This window comes from Moschus berezovskii, chromosome 8 (genome assembly GCF_049115385.1).
Source record: "Moschus berezovskii isolate FMDL1 chromosome 8, NW_MosBer_1.0, whole genome shotgun sequence".
NCBI lineage: Eukaryota > Metazoa > Chordata > Mammalia > Artiodactyla > Moschidae > Moschus > Moschus berezovskii.
In genome coordinates, this window is record NC_142467.1 from 57,725,172 (window position 1) to 57,747,690 (window position 22,519).

Sequence of the window (22,519 nt, forward strand, 5' to 3'; positions counted from 1 at the left end):
CCGAACAGAGAAAGCCCCATTCCAGTGGTGCGCGTGACTCTTGCTAATAAACACAGAATTACAACCTGAGAAAAGGAAGGGAAACTGGTTCTAGCAGAGCCAATAACAAAAGAGGGGCTGAAGAAGCAGTGCCTGAGCTAAGCTTTGACTGTGTCACTGGAGGAAAAGAGGCTCAGCTATCTGCCCACAGGAGACCTGGAAAGCGGATCCTGGACAGTGAGGCTCCTTGCCTTTCATCCTCAGCACCCCTGCTTCCTGTCCTGTCCAGGTTACTCAGCCACAGAACCTGGGAGGGCATGATGGTCAATACACTGTCCTCAAGGACACAAAAGGCAGCAGCTCACACACAGAGGTAGAGGCAAGTTCTCCGGGCAGTGGGGAGGCAGCCGAGATGTCCCTAGGGCACCCTAGGCAGTGACTCACGTTTCTCTGTTGACTGCACGGTGTGGAAGAGCGTCAAGGGCCTCTCGCTGCAGGACGGGGGTTTGGAGTCACTGCTCTTCTTCCGAGACAGGTGCAGTTGGGCATTGGTGAGGGGCGTGTCTGGCACGGTGTTAAATATCTGCAAAATAGTTCATAAAAAGGTTACACACTAATGTGAATCCGGAAGAAAGCACAAGTCCGGACAAGCATGATTAAAAAGTCTAGTGGGGTCTAAGAATCAGCAAGAAAAAGTTCGAAAAAGACCACCAGCATCTGCTCAGGACACTATTGCAAGCATCTCTAGGAGCTGGCAGGAAACAGTCTCCTTTGGAAGTACACCCCAAGGGTCAGGAACCATCCACTTCCACTTCCCACCCCTTCTGTTATCATTTCCATGGATCTTTTTTCTGTTGTTCTCTCCAGGGCCAATGGAAAGTAGCCACTGTCTGTGAAAAGGACTTAAAATTTTTTTGATCACCTTTATCCAGAACTGATTAATCAAAATCACTTTCCTATTCTTCACTGCCCATGGGTTTATTTCCCAGTTCTTAACAACTGCTTCACAATTTTCTGAAGATGTGAAACATGCATTTAAATGACATCAAAGAATCCCAGAACAGGTCATGATTTTCTCGTACTCAATCATCTCTAGCTGAACCATCATTTCTACTTCACAATTTTCTGAAGATGTGAAACATGCACTTAAATGACACCAAAGAAGCCCAGACCAGGGCATCATTTTCTCATCCTCAATCATCTCTAGCTGGACCATCTTTTCTACTTCAGCAGCTTTGTGTTATCTTTGAGCTAAAAAAAAAAAAAAAGGCTGTTTTCCGCAACTCTTGATGACAGAAATAACATACATACTACAAACTGTTTGGAAAATGTAGAAAAGCTTCAAGAAGAAAACAGAAAAACTCTCCCAATTCCACTATTTAGAGATAACCACTATTAGCATTTGAATTTTATTTTCACATGCGCTTTTTTGTTTTAAGCTTCCATTGCAAACAAAACAAAACAGGTCCATGGAAAGAAAAGAAAAAGTGAGAAGAAAATCGCAGATAAAATTCATGACAATGCTTGTCTTTTTTCCCACAGATCCAAGTATGACAGAATTATTATAACAGCTACCACTTACACGGTGCTCACCATGATTACAGTCACCACCCTGCAACGTCGGCTCCCTAAGGACCCGTCGCTGCATGTGTTTGCCACATAGCTCACTCAGTTCTGAGTGACCCTGAGCATCAGGTACTGTTCTCATCATTTATAATGAAGGACTGAGGCAGAGAGGTTAAACTGCCACAATTACAAATATAATTACAGATGATAACACTGAAAACTTGTGTCCCTAGATTTTCTAGATTCCTTTTTAAGGGCACATAATAACAACAACACTAATTCATTCAGCCTGCAAAGATCTTTTGAGCATCTCCTTTCTACCAGCACTCTGGGTACAGCAGTGCTTGAGGACAACATGTTTCCTGTGGTTTAGAGAGTCTGCATCTAGCAGTTGTGATTCACTGAGTATCGACCATGTCAGGTACCACCTCAAGTGCTTTGTATGAATTATCTCACTTAATGTTAAAATTATGGTTTTTCCCGTGGTCACGTATGGATGTGAGCGTTGGACTGTGAAGAAAGCTGATCGCTGAAGAATTGATGCTTTTGAACTGTGGTGTTGGAGAAGACTCTTGAGAGTCCCTTGTACTGCAAGAAGATCCAACCAGTCCATTCTAAAGGAGATCAATCCTGTGTGTTCATTGGAAGGACTGATGCTAAAGCTGAAACTGCAATACTTTGGCCACCTCATGCGAAGAGTTGACTCACTGGAAAAGACTCTGATGCTGGGAAAGGTTGGGGGCAGGAGGAGAAGGGGACGACAGAGAATGAGAAGGCTGGATGGCATCACCGACTGTGTGGACATGGGTTTGAGTGAACTCCGGGAGTTGGTGATGGATGGGGAGGCCTGGCGCGCTATGATTCATGGGGTCACGGAGAGTCGGACACCACTGAGCGACTGAAGTGAACTGAACTGAATGTTAAAATACACTTCTCCATAATTGGAATCCGATTGTTTTTACAGTTTTGTATCCTATATGTTTCTTCTAACATTGTATTGTAACATTTCCCCCTTCACTAAAAAATCTTCAAACCTTATTCTTCTTGGCTGCATAATATACCCACTGTATTAAGATATCAACATTTATTGACCCATTCATTATCATCTCATACTCTGGGGTCTTCTGGATCTTCTGTTTAGCAATAATCACAAGTGATGAGAAGAAAGTGGTGGCACCCCCATGCCCCTCACCTATGGGTGGCTCTAGACACATGAGAATCTTTCCCATGGTTTTCTCTCCTTTGTGCATGCATTAAAAAGAAGAAGTCAGAAGCTGAGATATAGGAAGAAAAGTCACAAGAATGGTAAGAATGTCAGCCAAAACAGCTGCTCTCCATGAGCTGGCAGGTCTTTGGGTTCCAATGATGCCAGCCAGCTGGTTCAGTCAGTCTCCCATCCAAACACAGCTGTCTGAAAACAGCATTATCATACTTTCCTCAAGGGACTGAATTTTCTGCAAAATAAACTGAATCACTACATAGCTGAGTTCATTTGGGGTGAGGATGTAAGGAGAGAAGGGAACTTAAAGCAAAAACAACAACCCCCCACCCTAGCTTCCAGAGGAGCTTGAATCCCAAAAATAAGTACCAGTGCTACACATGTCACCAGGCTCCTTCTGAGGATCTTCGAGGAAAGAAAAGTAAAACTATGGCTGTTGCTGAGCTCAAGGACCACAGTGCTAAGACCTAAGCACAGACCTAAGAAGCTCTCTCCCACTTCGTTCTGTGTCCCAACAATCCAGCCAGGGCTGCTCCCAGGTGACACACTGTGCACCAAAAACACTTGCACCTGCTCTTAGATGTGAGTGTCTGCGCCTGCCAGTCACTGTGCTAGGTCAACTCAGTGTAGCCAAGCAGGATGACCATTCCACAAGGAGAGAGTTCCTGAACCACATGGCCCAGCAGGAGAGGAGCTTGGATGGAACCCTAGACCTGCAGTTTCCAACAACTCCCCTCCCCACCTCCACAGCAGTTCTCAGCATTCAGCTCATCTTCTCCAGCCAACCTACACTACCAAAGCCGGTGCCCAAACCCACAAGTACAGATTTCAACAAATAATGATGTCTCTTAACACCCTTCTGCCTCTGGACTTAAGTAAAGCATGTTCCACAATTCCAAGCAAAAAATATCTGAAAATGAATTTAGATGAAGTGGTAGGCCCTCACCTCCTATGTCTGGCTTCCAAATTTTGTCTTTCTGTTCCTAATGAGCTACTAAGAATGAGATCCTCGCAGAACCACAATAAGAAAAACGATAATGCATATGCAGCATTTTCATTTTAACTGTCACCAGAAGAGTGAGCATTTCCTCTTTCCTAAAAACTGTACTAGATGCTAGAGAAACAAAGAAGAGTGAGTTGTGAGGAAGAACTACGGATTTAAGCAGAGGAGTGGAAAATTGCTTCCAAAACTGTGTTCATACACTGATAAATAGGAGGAGACATGGGAATTTCATTCTGCTTATTGGCTGTCCTCTCTAAAAGGAAAGCTAATGGAGCATACTAGAATCAGTTCTAGAAGACAGAGATTTTCTCCATGGGCCAGAGCTATAGTCCTGAAGTCTAGCTCTCTGGACCTTGGTGCAAGCCAGGCCCAGGCTTTTGAAGAACTTGGACAGGGCTACTTTCAGGATCAAATGGACACATGTGCAAGCGGGCCTGCTATGAAATGTGGAGCGCCAGACACAGGACTAATCATCATTATTATTACACATGTTTTTGCTCAAGGCACAAGGGCATTTCTGCAAATCAGACCAATTCAGAACAGAAGATACAAACTTTCACTAAGGAGTCTGGGCTATCATTCCCCAAACTACTGTTGTTCCTTTAACTCTGAAACTTGAATACATACAAGTTGTTTAAAGGCCCCTCACTGTTGAGCCAACTTCTCAGCCAGGCCAAGAGATGCCTGTGTGCTAAAAGCGAGCTGGAATTCTAAAGAGAATTCGAATGATTCACAATTGTGCTGCTATTCCAATCCTAATTTGTTTGGAAGGGATGACTTCAAGAGAACCCTGTGCAGTTTCCTTCATTCTGATGAGTAGAATCAGTGTACCAATATCTCTGCCGAACAATGGAAGTATGAGCTCACATAATCTCTGAGCAATGGATTTATAGGGCTCCAGCAAGTAGCTAAACAATCTACTCATCTCACAGAGACTTTCCAAATTAACACAAAAGCAGGGAGGGGGGCAAGGTTTATTCCATACCCCAAGTGTACCATTAATTCGAATTCTGACTTAGGAATGCCTCAGAAATAAAAGTTATTAGGAAGGCTCTAAGCCTTCTGGAAGCTAACAGGGAGAAGATCATAAAATAAAAATATGATTCTAAATAACTCTCCCAAGTATCCCTAATTTCAAGATTCCTACAAGTGGAACAAGCAGACCTGTAAATACCAAGCTACTGTTTCCCCCTTCAGCTGTGTGGCAGAATGGTCAGGGATGGCTTGGCCTCTGCAGTCACACACAGCTGGGCTGAGTCCTGGTCTGGCTGCTCAGCGGACAGGACTAACATCACCAACACAAACAGTGGCATCACTGCCATGTCATGGATGCAATTTATATGTGGAATCTAAAAAGTGGTATTGTACAAATGAAGTTATTTACAAAACAGAAACAGAGTCACAGACACATAAAATAACTACGGTTACCAATGGGAATGTGGGGTAGGGATGAAAGGGGAGACTGAGACTGACACATGCAAACACATACTGCTATACAGAAAACAGATAACTGGTAAGAACCTACTGTATAGCACAGGGAATGCTACTCAATACTCTACAATGACCTATATGGGAAAAGAATCTAAAAAAGGGTGGATATATGCATAACTGATTCATTTTGCTGTATAGCAGAAACACAACAATGTAAATCAACTAGACTCCAATGAAAATTATTTTAAAAATAAACCTAAACATCATCCAAAAAATAAATATATAGGAAAGGAATTTGGAGCCACACAGACTTGCGTTCAACTTGGGCAAAAGCATTAACCCCTCTGAGCTGTTTCCCTTGTGTAAATGGGAATCTAACACCTATCCTGCAGAGATACTGAAAAGTTAATGCATATTAAATGTTGAGCACAGAACCTGATAAAGAGTGGGCAGGAGGTAGAGTTAGTGTAAAGGACAATGAAAATATCCAAAGTTTGTTGAGTGCTTATCATGCTGTTATTCACATGGATTATCTCAGGACTTGGGCTTCATTGGTGGCTCAGACTGTAAAGAATCTGCTTGCAATGCAGGAGACCAGGGTTCAATCCCTGGGTAGGGAAGATACCCTGTAGAAGGGAATGGCTACCCACTTCAGTATTCTTGCCTGGAGAATTCCATGGACGGAGGAGCCTGGTGGGCTATAGTCTGTGGGGCGGCAGAGAGTTGGACACAACTGAGCAACTAGCACTTTCATTTTTTTTCAGGATTTACCATTATCCTTGGGGCTTCCCAGGTGGCGCTAGTGGTAAAGAACCCACCTGCCAAAGCAGGAGACACAGGAGACGCGGGTTCAGTCCCTGGGTCGGGAAGATCCCCTGAAGGAGGGCATGGCAACCTACTCCAGTATTCTTGCCTGGAAAATCCCATGGACAGAGAAGCCTGGCGGGCTACAGTCCATGGGGTCACAAAGAGTTGGACACAACAGAAGCAGATGTTAAGCTAACATTGTCATCTTATAGGTGAGACTCATTGAGATGAACTGATTTGTTCAATGTCACATGGATGAGTACAGCTGGACTAGGACTTAAGACAGCTTAGCTGGACTGTCTGGGTCTTAATCACCTGTGGCCTTTATATCTGTTATTAATTTGAGAGACAAAAGACAAAATGCAAAGATCACAGTTCTGGAGTCTGATGGATCTGATTTTAGTCACTCACTAGCTCTGTGACTTTGAACAAGTTATATAACTCTGACCTTCAGCTGCTGCATCTATAAAAACTCCTGGGACTGAGGTGAGGACAGAAGCACCTAACACAGTTTGACACTCAGTGCCCAAAAGCCATGATTGCATCCAATAAAAAAATATAAGAAGGAAAATAACTGGAGACTCAACAATGAATTATCTGCAGAGGATTTAATTTATAAGTGCAAATTTAATTGCTGTTCTTTGCAAAACATCGATCTCAAATGCTTACAGCAATGTTAGAATTTGCTGTTCTTTTCCCCTTGTTGTCTACAAAATTCAAATTTCACTGCTGTCCCCTGCCCGTCCCTTGGGCCCATCTCGACACTGGAGACCATTGACACTTGTGGGATTTATTCTTAGCCACGTCACATATACATTTTTATACCTTTTCTGATTCCACCTGTAACGTGCTTCTGCAATTTACAAGGATTAGAAGCCTCCCCATAATGTGTGTGGTGTACTCTTTATTATGTGCTGTGATTTTTATGGAAGGAAAATTAGGTAATGATGAAGAGTTCCTGGTCTGTAACTGAAAAGTAGTTGAGACAATAAATCAACGACAGAGGCCTGGGATTACAAGGCAAAAGAGAAAGGCTTCTAGAGAGAGACTAAGCACTTTTCTGAGACATGGTGCATCAGGGTTTCAAGTAATAAAAAATAACAAGTTATGGGCTTATTTAATCTGAAGAGTGTCTGCTTTGGAGGTGGAGGACTAGGCCTACATATACCGGCTTACACACTGCCCACTCTTTCTAACAACAGGCTGTAGAGCAGGATTGCTCAGGGTACGGCAAGCCATAAACCCAGTGCCTTTCTGCTGGAAAGCCAGGCAAGTCTTAGCAGGGCTCATTTAATATAATAGTTACGAAGCCAAATTCAGAGGCTACAGGCACAGAGAGGTTTTTTAAGGACAGCTGGAAATCCAATGTCCTGTTGATATCAGCATTTTGGCCCAGAGAACAACATTTGGAAAGTAGTTTGTGGAGTTTTATTAAAAATCCCTCAAAAGGAACCAATTCCATTTAGTAACTTGCCATATATATAGCCGGCCTGGGTAACCCATGGGAGGCTGTGATTTTCCTTATCTCCAAAATGATTCTATTTCCTATTATCTTTGCTGACAGAGAGGAATAGAATGTAACATAACAAAGCTCCATCGTTACTTGAGAACCATTAAAGAAGCTTCACAATTCAAATATGCTTGGTTTTTCTGGGGCTTTACTGGTGGGGTGGGGGAGGATACATATGTTCAGATCCACAACCAGTGAAATTAAGGAAGAACAGTTTACATGGCATTAGACACAAATAGAAAAAAGGTCTGTGACAGAACCATTCTGGCCCAGCATATAAGTAATTCCAGCTTATATCTAGACCTAATTGGACAGAACCAAAAAGAAGGTGGCGCAGTGGTAAAGAATCCACCTGCCAATGCAGAAGACACAAGAGATGCAGGTTCGATCCCTGGGTCAGGACGATCCCCTGGAGTAGAAAATGGCACCCACTTTAGAGTTCTTGCTTGGGAAATCCCACAGACAGAGGAACCTGGCAGGTGACAGGCCGGCCATTGGGTTGCAAAGAATCGTCATGACTGAGCACTCATGCAAAAGAATGCCCTCAGGGGCCAATGTAAGGAAAGGTAACAACAACAACAATCAATGAGCAAATGAAAAAAGCCATGGCCATGACACAGAAGATTAGCTTCCCAAGCAGGACATAGTGACAGGGATTATCTCCATGGAATAAAGTATTCAGGTATTCATCATCATCCACTCTGCATATCAGCAGCTGCTTGAAATACCAAGAAAATGAAATACAATTGCCCAACACTGGTCAGTTGACAGAAACTATTTAAATCAATTGCATTCTATTAATTGATCTACATTTTGAGTACAAACCCCAACAATGAACGCAATAGATTTCAATGCCACCAATATTTTGTTAAAAGCAGATCAAGGCAATTTGGTGGCCCAAATCAACTCAAATCAAGACAATCTTGAAAGAAACGCTATCATTTTAATGGAAATGCAAGCTTGTTTAGGACCTGCTGCTTTTACACTAGGTGTTAAGTGAGGCCATCCATATTTGCTCACTCTTTCCCTTGACTATAAGATTAAAAGTTAACAGGTATGAAAAAGGGGCACTGATCTTTGGGCACTTTTGGGAATTAACAACTCAAAGCTCAACTCTCCTACCTCTTCCAAAGCCAACTGATGGACTGGAAAAAGAATCACGGTAACTTACTTTGTAAAACATCAATAGGCATTAAAAGGGGCAGTGCTAATAAAAGCACAAGGTACCTGGGCACCTGTGCACACCCGCATCCAGCTTCATGTACAGGAACCTTTTTGAGTGTTATGGCCAAAAGAAACACCATGGACTGTTCAAGAACAAGCCAGTCCCATCCTACTAAATATGTGTCAGAAAGTAACAGGAAGATGAAGACATACACATAACCTGAGATTTCACGTTTAACCAAAACTCTGAAAAGGTGGCAGTTTGTTTCTTGACAGGGTTGCTCTTTCTAGACATTTAAATTTTTCAAAATCACTGGCATGGTAACCTTTAGAAAGAGAAATGGAAAAAACTTTGTAAGAAATTGTGGAATTTCTGGTCTTTCGGGTATCTTGGACAATGACAGCATTCAGTATTTTGAAATCTTAACTAGACACATATAAATACTGGTAACTTCCACTATAACCCCAAGTATGGGCCTAATTGATGTCTTACGGCTCAGGGTGACAAGGTATGAGCTGTTTAACTTAAAATAATTAATACCTCAAACAAGCATGGAAACAGACAAAGTCTTTCAACTTTCAACTCTGAAATCTGACCACAAAAAGAGCCAGACTCTCAAGTCTGTTCTTTAGCTTTCATATAAACCAAGCTGAGTACAGGGTATGGAGTTGTTGATGGGAAATGATGCCACGAGCTAGTATTTCCCTTTGGGAAGTCTGGCAAGATAATTCAAATAAAAGCCATTAGGATCCTACCCTAGCCTATAACAAGTAAAGGCTATAGGTTAAAGGTTACAGTCTCTGAGTAAGACTTTTAAAATATATAGCCCCAAGTTTACAATAGTATGGTCAACTCTATGGTTTTGTTATTTATCTAACAAGTGATTTTTATATCAGCAACCAAAGTACAATCTGGCTCTGCTTCAGGGATGTTTTTCTCAAATGCTGATACAATCATTTCACCCCTCTACTTGGAATCCCTGAGAGCTCCCATTTTTCTGGAGCAAATGTCAACCTTTTTCCCATAGCTTTCAAAACCCCTGACAGAGGGGCTCAATCCAACTGTCTGGCATCATTTCCGACCACTTGCTAACACACAAGCCAAGATTCTTTCACAACCATGTTGTTATAATACATACGAGTTGATTAATGTTGATTAACTGATTAATGTTCTTCTGGAAGGCTGTCCCCACTGTCTCCACTGTTGCTCTGCCTAGAAAACCTCTACTTATCTGTCAGAGGCCAGTACAAGCTGAATGAAATTATTTCTCCTCAGTGGTACCATATAATTCAGTCATTTTATTGAATGTCACTTAGCAAACTGTATTATAGTAAGTTATATCCTGAGGAAACAAGAAAGCTATTGGAAAAAAGATCTTGTCTTATTTATCTTTGGTTAACAATAGATACTCAATAAATGCCATCATTAGAGATTAACAAGAATAGATTTCAGTAGCTTGGGTTGTGAAAGGAGTCCTAAGTTCAACCTTAGTTCCTCTCCTAACAAGCTGTTTCTTCAACTCTCTAGACTTCAGGTTCAAAATTTATAAAAGAGAGCGAACAATATTGGCCTTATAATGTTGCTATGGAAAGTAAATGATACGATAAATATAAGGCTGCTTACCACAATGTCTTGTGAACAATAAGCTGTAAGTAAAAGTTAGCTATTAATATCACTATTCTTCTTACTGCTAGACTATGTACATTAAAAAGACCCTTTAACTGAGCAAATAAATCAGTATGCATTACCAGCATGGAAAAAGAACAAGTACCATGAACACCCATGCATAATCTGTATCTTCTGGCTTTTTTTCTCTCTGCCTTCACTTACTGTGGGATATCTATTTGGTACAAATTGTTCCAAACATTGCTCCCTTATCCAGGACTGTGCAGGAGGTGAACAACAAAGTTTCTGAAGCATCACAACAAGGTATGTAGTTAGTGAACTTAATCTGACCAAACCACATCTGTGAGAAACACATCATGAAGGCTCCCACGAACAAGAAACAGGTTAAGTTCTCGAGATGAGAGGGTGATGCTCAGCAGGGGATGTTTCTAGACAAACAGGTGCTGTCTTGAGGTTGTGCAGATGTGCCAGAGATAACACAAAGGAGTCCAGGAGTTCATTTTAATTTTTAAACCTTTGTCTGAATGTCTAGTGTTAATCCTCAGTAAACAACGAGAGAGTGGGAGGCGAAGAAGGAAGGGGAATAGTAGAGGCAAGACCCTATGCACGAAAAAATATGTTTAATAAGGAAAAAGAAACTGAGTTTTCCTATCAGAAGAAAATTCTCCCTCTCTTCTAAATGTCAATTTAAAAGACAAAGATGTTTTCCATTTTAGATATTAATGAGTTAGTATTCCATACAAAGGGTATGTGAGGACTGAACCTGCCACTACTACCAAATGTTGGATGCTCCCTGGTCATGTAAAAACGGCAATACTGAGGAGAGACAGAAGAGCATTTTCCATAAGACATGCTGAGGAGTTGCAGCACTAAAAAGAAAAGGAAGCGTTTCCAATGGGAGCTACATGTGAACCTGCCAGTGATGGGGAGTGAGGCATTCTGGGAGATGGTCTGCAAAGACAGCAGCCCACAGCTCCTCCCACATCTGTGGGCACACTGCTCTTCCCATGGTGGGAGCGGGGGTCTCTTTCCTGCCCCTTCAGTCTGGCTGGACTTGTTGCTTTGATCAACAGAATGCAGTCGAAGTGATACTTTGTCTATTCTATTCTAGGCCTAGAACTTCTGAGGCCTTGCAGCTTCTGCACTTGTCCTTTTGAAAGTTTGGCCTAGACTACTAAATGACAAGAGAGTGGAGAAACAGGACAAGTGGAGGAGGACCAAGGTGTCCCAGCAACAGGTGGTACCAAGGTCCCAGACATATGGAGTAAGGTCATCTTGGATCCACCAGCTGCACTAAAACCACTCCAGCAGATATTATATAGAACACAGGTGAGCCCTCCCCAAAGTTCTGGTACACAGAATTGTGAGCAAAAAAATTATTGCTATTTTATGTCACTAGGTCTGTTATGAAGTGATAACTGAAAGACACATCTTATTGGTTCCCCCCACCAAGTGGCTCCAAAAAGGCTACATGCCTGGGTTTCTATACCCTCTCCCTGTGCTGTCTTCCAATACTTATTCCTGGGTCCCTCTCAATTTTATTCCAAGGCACAAACTACACATCTTATATAAAATGCCCTTAACAACATTGGAAAGAGGGTATTATGCCACTAACTGGGGGGACATACACTTAAGACCTGTATGACGCATTGTTTCAAGCAAGAGGACATATGCTATCAAACGCCTGTTGGGGGACAGATTGAAATGATGCTGTTAGACAGCACGTCTTCATCTGGTGTTTCAGGATTTTGTGCAACTTCTGACAACAAAGTTAGAAAAGTGGTCACTCGAGAGATTTGTGTGTGTGTTTATGTTTCTAGAAAATTATAGCCAAGCCTAAGGGCTTCCCTCATAGCTCAGTTGGTAAACAATCTGCCTGCAATGCAGGAGACCTGGGTTCAATCCCTGGGTCGGGAAGATCCCCTGGAGAAGGAAATGGCAACCCACTCCAGCAGTCTTGCCTAGAGAATCCCACAGACAATGGAGCCTGGCAGGCTACAGTCAGTTGGGTCGCAAGAGATTGACACAACTTAGTGACTAAACCACTACCACCAAGGGAATGCTCATTAAATACTGTTAACTAACATCTTCATATTGTGAATTTTAAAGAAAGATGACAATATTTATCTGAGGACATAAACAAGGTCTGTTGATGAATAAAATGAAATTCCCTTGGCAGCCAATTCATCCAAAGCATTGTCTCCAAAGCTAAGGGCTCTCAGAGCATGAGTTCCTATGAGGTGAAAATCACAGGCTTCCAAAGGAGACTAACACAGCATCTGCTGACTTTATACCAAAACAGGCCTGAAGCAACATTTGAAAAGGAGTCAAGCTGCCTTATTCTAAGTTGTTTTTATCAGAAAGGCAAGCCTGATGAATGTTAAAGACTTTCTCCCCAGAATCATGTACAAACACAAGTCTTGCACATAGCTTTGGCCCATCACAGACCCCAGGTTAAAAACCTCTATCAAAGTGGCATGGGAGCTCCCTCAGGACTGGAGACACACACTCCACTGTAGCCTTCATCCCAAAAATGTTTCCACTGACACTCCTGCACTGGCTTCCACAGGAACATAAATCTCACTGTGATTCATCCCACTCTCTGGCAGAAACTAATGAAAAAGAACATATAATAAAGCACTGCAATGCTCTTTTAATATGTGCCTCACCAGATACACAGCAGAGACGAACATAATTTATAATCCAACAAACCAAATGAGTATTCACACCAGTTCCTGCCCATATACTTGCAGGCCTGGCCCTGCATTTCATATTTCATTTCTATTTCTGCATTTTGCGCTCAAGTAGGATGGTGCTTGTTGACACAAGTCTCAATAATGTTATTAGCAGTATCCAATCTTTTTCCTATCATGTTATTTTTTAATGTTTCCTGGCTTTGAAGGCCCAAAGACACCAAAAACCATTATAGTTCAAAACCTACTAGATGCTGCCTGCTATAAGCTCAGACATGAAACATAATCAAAGTACTTACTCCTTAGAGCTCTGTCTCAATATTTAATATTATTTATTTGAGAAAATATTATGTTTAAAAAGTATTATTTTGAGCAAGAGGGCACATGCGATACTCATAGATGTATTTATGCTCTATCTTCAGAGAAATCTGTTCAGACTGCTAAAAACAATAGTTTACAGTTAGTGACACTCCTTGTTAGATTCTTGGCTAAGACCTTTACATAAATTACCTTATCTCACCCCCACAACAAACCAACTAAAGGGATGTGGCCCACTGACTGATTGGTCATCAAACTTCTTTCCCTTTGCTCTGCACGGTTAGGGGCTTTCCCAGTCTTCCTTGCAGTTAGAGGTGGCCACATGACTGAGTTCTGGCCAATGGAAAGTGGAAGAGAATAAGGAAAGCATCTTCTAGGTTTGGCCCGCATGATCTTACCCAGTCTTCTATGGTAAGACTTCATTTCCCTCACCAAATGGCTGATTGCAGAGATCTGCAGAGCAGAAGGCAGAACGACAAAAGAGAAGGAACCTGGATTGCTGAATCACTGTGTAGGATCCAACCAACAGAATACCCACAGTGAACTGGTATGTGAAGAAGACACAGATTACTATTGTCCTGAGTCACTGATTTGGGGGGTTATTTGTCACAGCAGTCACACTGTACTGAAAGTATTTTTATGAGCATAGGGAGGTTGAGTAATAATCCGTTCATGGTCACACAGCTGACATGAGGTAATAGATTTACATCCAAGTGGTTTGCTTTTAGAAATCATCTTATTAACTTGTTTAGAAACATGTTATTCAATTATATTTCCTTTTTCACAAGTTCATTTTAATCATACAGAACATAATCATCTATACCTGACTTACTATATATGAAGGAAGTGCCTGGACAAAGTCCAAAGATTTTGAGGCAGAGAGAAGACAATTTCTTCACGTAAATTATCTGACCTCAGATCTCCTTATTAACCATGTCAGAAAAAAGCTATGTTGTCTACACAATTTTCCAGGATACCTCAATTACTCCATGAAAGTCTATATTCAGAGGTTCTTTAGTAGTTACTAATGCTGTGTAACAACTTACCCCTTCCCCCAACTTAGTGGCTTAAAATATTTAATATCTCTCCCACTTTCAATGGGTCAGGAATTCAGGAGAGGCTTAACTCAGTGGTCTCTTATGAGGCTGTACTCAAGGTGTTGGCTGGGGCCACATCATCTGAAAGCATGACCAGGGCCGGAGGAGTCACTTCCAAAATAACAGACTCACATGGCTGGCATGCTGGTCTGGTTGCTGTCAGGCAGCCTCACTTTCTCCCCACTGGGCTGTGTGATCATCCTCACAATATGGTGGCTTGCTTCCCCCAGCGTGAGAAAATCCAGACCACAGCAAATGCAAACAGGTCTTAGGACTGCTCTCCAAAGTCAAGTCCATTACCATCACAGTTTCTTATTATCAATTCCTACTGATCACACTGGGATCAGTGTTGATCCCTTATTCACAGTTGGAAGAGAACACACAAGGGGGTGAATACCAGGAAACAAGGTTCACCGGGAGCCAGTCTGGAGGCCAGCTACCATCCATTTACCCAACACGCATGTACTAAGCACATACTGAAGAACGACGGGAACAAAATAGCCCAAATTTGTCTGCTTTCATGATACATATGTTCTAGAAGAGGTCAGAAAGGCAACAGATGTAATCAACAAGTAAATGACATGCAGTATACTAGAAAGTGGTAAGTGCTGTGGAGAGAGAGAAAGCACCCTCAGGGGCAGGGGGAGTGCTGGGGTTGGGGCTGTCCACAGTTCCACACAGAGAGATATGGGTGGGCCTCACTCAGGCTTGAAGGAGGAAGAATGTTCCAGGCACCACAAACAGCAGTTGCAGAGGCCTTGAGGTGTGAGTGTGTGCCGAGGGCAAGGAACAGTGAGGCAGTCAAGGTGGCTGTAGGCAGGAGCTGGAGGAGAGGGCTGTAGGAGATGACATGCGGCAAGTAGCAGAGGGGAGAGCAGAGACCGTGGAGGACATTCCAGGCTCCTATAAGAGCTCTGAGTGTCACTCTGAAATGTGAAGACACTGGACAGTTCTTAGCAGACAACTGATATGATGTGATCTAACACTAAAAACATCTCATTCTGGTGGCTGACAGCAGAACAGACAGCCAATGGCGGAAGCAAGGAAACAAATTAGGAGGTTCCTATATAAATCCAGACAAGAGCTGATGATGACTTATGGTGTTGCGTTGTCAGTGCAAGTGGTTAGTGGTCAGATGCTAGATTCATTTGGCAGGTAATCTAGCACAATTAATTCACCATTCTAGGTAAAGGTTTTATTTAGGATTTCATGATATCTCAGCACCTTGGACTGTCAAATGGTGCCCTAGGGGGCCTTGCAGATGCTGAGAAGATTCATAGGGATTTGCTACCAGAAACTGAGGTGGGACCAATCGGTGTATGCTGCTTTCTGTCCCCTTAGCCCAGTTTTTAAGGGCAGCTGTGTTGACATACATCATTATGCGGGGGTGAGGGCAACCCTCTTAAGACAGACTAGAAACTTCTGTGCCCTAAAGGAAAAAAACTGAGCATGCACCCACCCACATACACAGTGTAAAACAATACAGCATTTATAAAATTATAAGGAAACTATATTAGGAAAAATATTTGCAATGCACATGAAAATCATTTACTATCCCTAATATTTAAAAACTCAAAAATTCATAGAAAAAAAAAAAGTAAAAAAGTGGCTAAAAGGCATTTTCATAATGAGGCTCCAAGTAGTACCTCCTTCACCAGATAGTTGTGAGGTTAAAAGGACAATATATATAAAGTGCTTAGCACAGTTCCTATTACAGAAGAAATGCTCATTATGCTGCCCACTGCTACCATCACCACAACCACCACCGCTGTCACTGCTGCCATCCCAAGATGATTATCACCACCGCCATCACCACCACCATCAGCAACTTCGTCATTGTCACCACAGTGTAAGAGCCACCAGCAACCAAACCGGAGTCAACCGTGTAGACCAGTTCTAACTCAGCACTCCCCAGGTAAATTCTCCACTTGCAAAGACGAACAATTTATTACCTTCTCATGATTTTCTATTAGGATCTCAATGACTATGTTCTGAAACTTGATATCCATTATGGCTGCTACCGTTTCCTCCTGAGGACGCAGCAGGGTGGGTCCAAACACCACGCCGAGGTTTGCCACTGTCATCAAATTCTGCTTGTGGTTGTTAGCAACACTGAGAGGAAGCAAAAGAAATGGCACAAATGAGAGAAATAGTAAATGACAGACAACTGACTTCCTATACCCGTCTCATCTTCAGACACCTCATCTGGTAGGAGCCAGACCCAGGGGCTGTCAGATGCTTCTGGAGTCCAAAGAGAAACTTTTTTACTCATAGTTTTATCTACCAAAGTTTTAGAAATCTCCACTGTTAGGCTATTTTGCTATTTCATGATATAACACTCTTTACATTTCCCATTTTGCCTAAAAGAAACCAATAACCAACCAAAACAGCTTGTCTTCCAAAATGTGAACCTTTGCACATTTGAATCCTTGTTCTGCAAATCCAGGTTAACTGGTAGTCCCTCTTAGTTACAACTTTTATCCTTGGCTGCTGCTTAAACCACTGTGATCATTAGCATTTTCTCTAGTGCAAATATAAAAACTCCTGACGGCGTTAATACATTTGCAAACACAGGCCCAAAATAGATGTAATTTTTTAAATGAGTAGATCTCAGTCAGGAAATTCAGCACTTTAGGCTCAAAGTATTTAAGTCCCATCACATCAGACACGTGGCTTGTATTAAGCCAAACATGTGGCACGAACAGAAATAAAAACGCACTACTCACATCCACATATATAGCTGTTTATATTATCACTTATACTCAAAATCCAAGAAACATGCAGGGCCAGGAGTATCAGGTCTGAGTAAGCTTCTAAACACATATGCATATTTTTGTATAACACTAACCAAAACATATATCTGAAATACACACCCAGGCCACCATGACCTAGTCATAAAACTTCATTGTTCATTTGCTAGCCCCAGGTATAAAAATATACAAAGTTATCTATTGACAACAAGTTAAGTTAAAAGTTAAGGCCGTTCAATATTGTTAAGAAAATATTAGGGGCTTCCCTAAATCACCTGTTGGAAGAAGGAAACTATTCATTACTAGAAACTAGAGAGAAATTGGGCAGAGGTGGCAGTTTGCACAGACATACCTCCCTAGCATTTAGTGCTATTTATACAGAAGCTTTTTTTTCATACAATTCTATAAATGTTTGCACTGTTTCTCTTGGATACTTTTATTCTGCAGGAGAAAAAAGAGATTTGACTGCTTTAAGTGCTGGTTTTGAAACTGAGCCTTTACTGAATATTAACTGGTTTTATTACCAAAAACATATTTTTCTTTCATTTTCTGGGGCTAAAAGACTAATTTCATAAAAAAAAACTCCTCCTCTGAAAGAGATGGTTACGTCTGTGAAACCTGAACTGTGGACAGCCCAATCAAGAAGGGAATTTGCTTTTTTATTGCTAAGCAACACCTGCAGCAAGGAGATTCTGCCACTGATGCCTTGTCCTGTTTCTGGTCCACATAAGACTATTTTCATTTCCTGAGATCTAGCTGAATTTCCTGATACTACTTATAGTTTTCCATTCTATCTAGAACTGTATCAGGTTTCTAGTCTGAAAGTGTTAAACCAGATGGTCAAGGTTTTACCTAGCGAAGGGGAAAAGATTTGGTTGAGTCTCAGTTAGAATCACCATATCTGCATATTTACAAGTTGCTTGTAACACCACTACTTTCAACATCAGCTCCTTTGTGCAGGAAGTGAATTCCCTGATCTTATATTTCCCCTGCGAAATGAGCCAAGTCAGTAGACTTACCCTCTTGTCACAAAAGTCCCTTGTGTATATGAATCAACAAGCTATTTATATATGAAAGCACTTTTAAATTGCAGATTAATATAAAAATATAGGGTTTGGATAATGATCACTTTCACCATCACGCTTCTCAGCAGGGCATCTGACTAAAGCAACTGCGTCTTAACGGGGCTCCCAGACTAGACTCTCTGGGTTCAGCTGCGTCCCGCCTGCCCCCACCAGCTTCTGTCTGCCAATTCAGCGCCGCTCAAGCCAGTCCTCTGTTGAAAACTACAATGGCTTCACACCTCACTTGGTCGCTGGAAGAGAACACAGTGACACAGTGTATGTGTATGACACAGTGTATGTTCAGGAATGCTTTCCACGGTTGGAATGTTCTGATAATGGTGACTATAAACCGTTGATGGGCTCCATTGTTTCTAATGTCAAACTCCTATGACCTAGCACAGCTGTTTCCAAATCACTTCTAAGCCTTCTGCCTCTTCCCAGATCTGGTCCTTGGAAAGGGACTTAATGTTTAAGCTTTGGGTCCCTCATCTTTTAAAATAGGGTGAGTTTCATTTCTAATCTACTTCATGAGGTTGCTTCATAGCAATAAATGGATATAATGTGGGAAATGCAGTGATGATGATTCTATTAATCATTCACTATCCATCTTTGGTCTGCTTTCACCATCTTCGGTCTACTTTCACATCTATCTGCCTTTGTCAATCCTCTCCCTAGAATGTCCTCTTACCCTTCCTTCCTTTGCTTGGCAAACTGCTGATATGCAAGGCACAGTTCCAATGGTGCCCTTTCTTTCCAAAGTCTCTGACTAGTCTCTTCCCAACCCTCCACTGCTCGATGAAGGCAGGCATGTTGGCCCTGGATTTATTACAAGTTATTAGTGTCTCAACTGTTGCCTTATGATAGAGACTGTTTTTATTTTAGTTGGTAACACCAGTGCTGAGAGCAGTGCCTGGCTCAGGAGAAACACAGCAAATGTTCACCGTGGAGTTAAAAGATGGTGGGAGCTTCTGAGTAGACATTAAACGATTATTCACAACCCAGCTACTTACTTGGAAAACCTTAAACTATTACTGATGATTTTGGGGGAATGTATCTCAACTTTTCAAAGTCTGGAACTGTGTTCCACTCCTTAGATTTAATTAATGAGCAATAATTACTCTGATTTGCAGACCCCAGTGACCCAAAGGCATTTGGAAAAAAGGTATGGTAACTGTGAATAAGCATTTGTGAATGTAAATAAGCTTGAGGCTACCTAACATAATTCATTTCCTTTTTAATGATCTATTTTATTTTAGAACTTATAACACACTGATCTAAATCATAAACTTTTGGGGAAAAAGGCTGCACCTTTTATGACTAACTACCATTATCTTCTGGCACACTGAAGCAACAAATCGATCTATCACTCGGTTATTACTGCTCACAACCTGGTACAGCTATGTTCATTACTCAAGAATGAATTATTAATGGCTGGAGATCACTTTGCATCCCAGAAAGAAAGGCACAGACCTCAGCTTCTTGCTGGCACCAGCCATCCATTACAGCTTGATGCATTTACCTGTGTGTGGGAGGTGGGCTGGCAGAGTGCTGGGGAGCCTGGTCCAGTTGAGGCCATGGGACTCATTCATTAGTGATGTCTATAAAACAGGGAGAACTTGCTTTCTGGGCTGGTAACTGAGGTGCTTGAGCTCTTCCTCACAGCCCAGAATGTCATGTTGAACCTTGAAGTCTCTTGTGCATGACTGCACATTCCACCAGGGAAGTCTTTGACAGGCCTTGCCTAGGTCCACAGGGACTCCTCTGTGAGCCTTCTTACATTACTGTCAGTTCTACAGACTTCCTTTGCAGGCAGAAGAGAAACAGTTCCACATGTGATTTTAACCTGGGAAAGGCCTGCTTCCTTTTATGACCCATAAGAGTTTGCCACAACAGCTGAGAAACAGGGCATCTCCTGAGGGACATGACTTCAGGGCAGTTGGTGGGGGTGGACACCCCATGTTCCCTGTAGTTCCCTCAGGAATCATGGTTAGTGAGGAAAGAGCACGTTCCAAGGAACATGGCCATGGCAAAGGAGCCTCTTGCTACCTTTGCTTCCAAGGAAAATGGATGAGGGCTCTGGATTGGTCTGACATCCTTTGAGAGGCAGATTACTTCCAGATGAAGATGGTGATGGGGGAGTATTCGGAGGAAAGAAATAGGAGCCAACTCTTGGGGCCAGACATGCAGAGACGCCCATGCTGTCTTAAGGATCACATCTGTTTTTCTAGTGTTTAAATGAGAGCCAGAGCTCTGGAAGTGCTAAGTAGTACTTTATAACTACAGACTGGTCCTGATGTACCAACAATACCTAAGCCTGTAGCTAGGTTTGCAAACAGGTTTCATCTTGAGGCCTGCAGTGCTGTGTCATGGAGTATCAAAGCTGCAACCATAGGACACAATATGTTGACAGAGTAGCACTATCTGCGATGAACCGGACGGGTAGAGGTTACAGCACAGCAACTACCATGTTTTATTTGTTTGTTTCAGCTTCCAGTGTTAAGAAATGATAACTTAGACTTGTGAGGTGTTTTAGAGTTTACAAGGAGCTCTGCAACATGTTTTTATGTTTGCTTGAACTTCACAGAATATGTCTAGAATAGCAGTTCTCAAACCTTCTGACAAGGCCCCATGGTAGGAAATAGATTTTTCCATGTAACATTTCACTAGTACATACATACATATATACACACATAGAGAGAGGTATACACACACACACACACACACACGCATATCAGAAACACAAGTTTCAGAAATAGTGTGATAAATTGTTAGTTTTGATTCTATTCATTTTTCTATCTACTACATCAATTTCACAATTCACTAATGTGTCATGACTTACAGTTTGAAAAGCCTCCTTCTACAGGTAAAGAGTACAAATATTATGTCCAACTTATATAAATACAGAGAAATAAAGGCTAAGGGAGACAGTATAGTACAGGGGGTGGAGTCAGAGATTCCAAGCAGGATGAGAGTAGGCAGGTCACTTGGCTTCTCTAAATCCCTTTCTTCACCCGTAAAACATGAGCAACAATATCTACTTCATAAAGTTTGTTGTTGTTCAGTCACTAAGTCATGTCCAACTCTTTAAGGCCGATAAAGTAAAACTAGGTGAATTGATCTCTTGGATTGAAGTAATGGCTTAATAAATGACAGCTGGTATTGTCCACAGGGGCAGTCAAGATAGTGGTGATGACAATGTGGAAGCAGCAGCAAGTGCTAATTTAAAGTCACACTGTAAACTGGTGGTGTCACCTGGTGTCACGTTCAGGAATCTCCAGTGGCCTGCTTCTACCTGGGGCAAGGAACCTGTTTCTTCCACCTGTATTTCAAGAGCTAATTTTTTCTTCTGGTTATTCTTTGTTCTTTTCATTTCTACTTTTTAAAAATCTACAGATAAATTCAAAATAGGTTGTTACTTAATTTCTATTATTTCCCTATAAGCAACTCTGGGCATGACAAGTTAAGAGCCTCATTGGAAACTATAGCAAAACTCACCACAGTCATTTGCTTCCAAGGGTTAGGCCTGCCTGGCAAGTCCTCCCCTAACCATCCAAAGCTCACCTGTCTGCAAAGCCAGCTCTAGACACCCCCCTGATAGGAGGCCACACAGAACTCTCTCCTCTAAGTGATTATGTTCACAATCAATCCACGGAACACTTCTACAATGACTGCTTCCCCTCTCATGAACGTCTCAGGACTGTGAGCTGGATCTGATCTTGGAGTGAGTCCCCTGCAACACACAGGCAGGGCCTGGAAAGGCCTCAGGTTAGGTCATTATGTGACCTAATTAGGAAGGTCATTGTGTGAGTGGGCACCCAAGCTGCAGTAAATATCACTTATTTCTCTACCATCCTCTCAAGGTTAGAGAAGCTCCAAGCCTTGGGGCCAAGAAGGATTAGCTAGAAATGAAGTTGCTAGAACTATACATTTTTTGTGGTTACCCAAGGCAAGTTAAGTTTCAAGGGTTATCAATGTGGTTCCTTCCACTAGCTTCAAATTCATCTTTAGTATGGAGTGGGGAAATGGTGAGGGGAGTCCCCACCACCACTAGCCATGCGTTTTCTACTAAGTCAGACTGTGTGTGTGTGTGTTGCCTGGATACCACCTGAACTCAGTGAGACGGGACCAGTCTGGATGGTGCTCAGGAGGCCTCTGCCAAGGAAACCCATCAGAGCCATAAATACAGCTTTGCTGGGCTGTACCGATGGCTGGCACCAGAATGAGAGTTTAAAATAATTTTTTCCGTGTACTGACTGGGGTCATGTTCACCAACCAATTTTAACATCTTTCT

The 22,519-nt window shown here is 42.1% G+C and overlaps 1 protein-coding gene across 4 annotated transcripts in view; it reads right to left on the minus strand.

Moving 5' to 3' along the window:
* The window catches only part of ARHGAP26 (Rho GTPase activating protein 26), a 563,256-nt gene that overhangs the window by 97,384 nt on the left and 443,353 nt on the right, over positions 1 to 22,519 (minus strand). For all 4 annotated transcript variants that reach the window (XM_088838588.1, XM_088838587.1, XM_088838586.1 and 1 more), the window contains exons 18-19: positions 16,367 to 16,526; positions 424 to 562 (exon numbers count right to left, since the gene is read on the minus strand). In XM_088838588.1, coding sequence (XP_088694714.1) covers positions 424 to 562; positions 16,367 to 16,526 — 299 coding nt within the window. The remainder of the gene's footprint in view (positions 1 to 423; positions 563 to 16,366; positions 16,527 to 22,519) is intronic.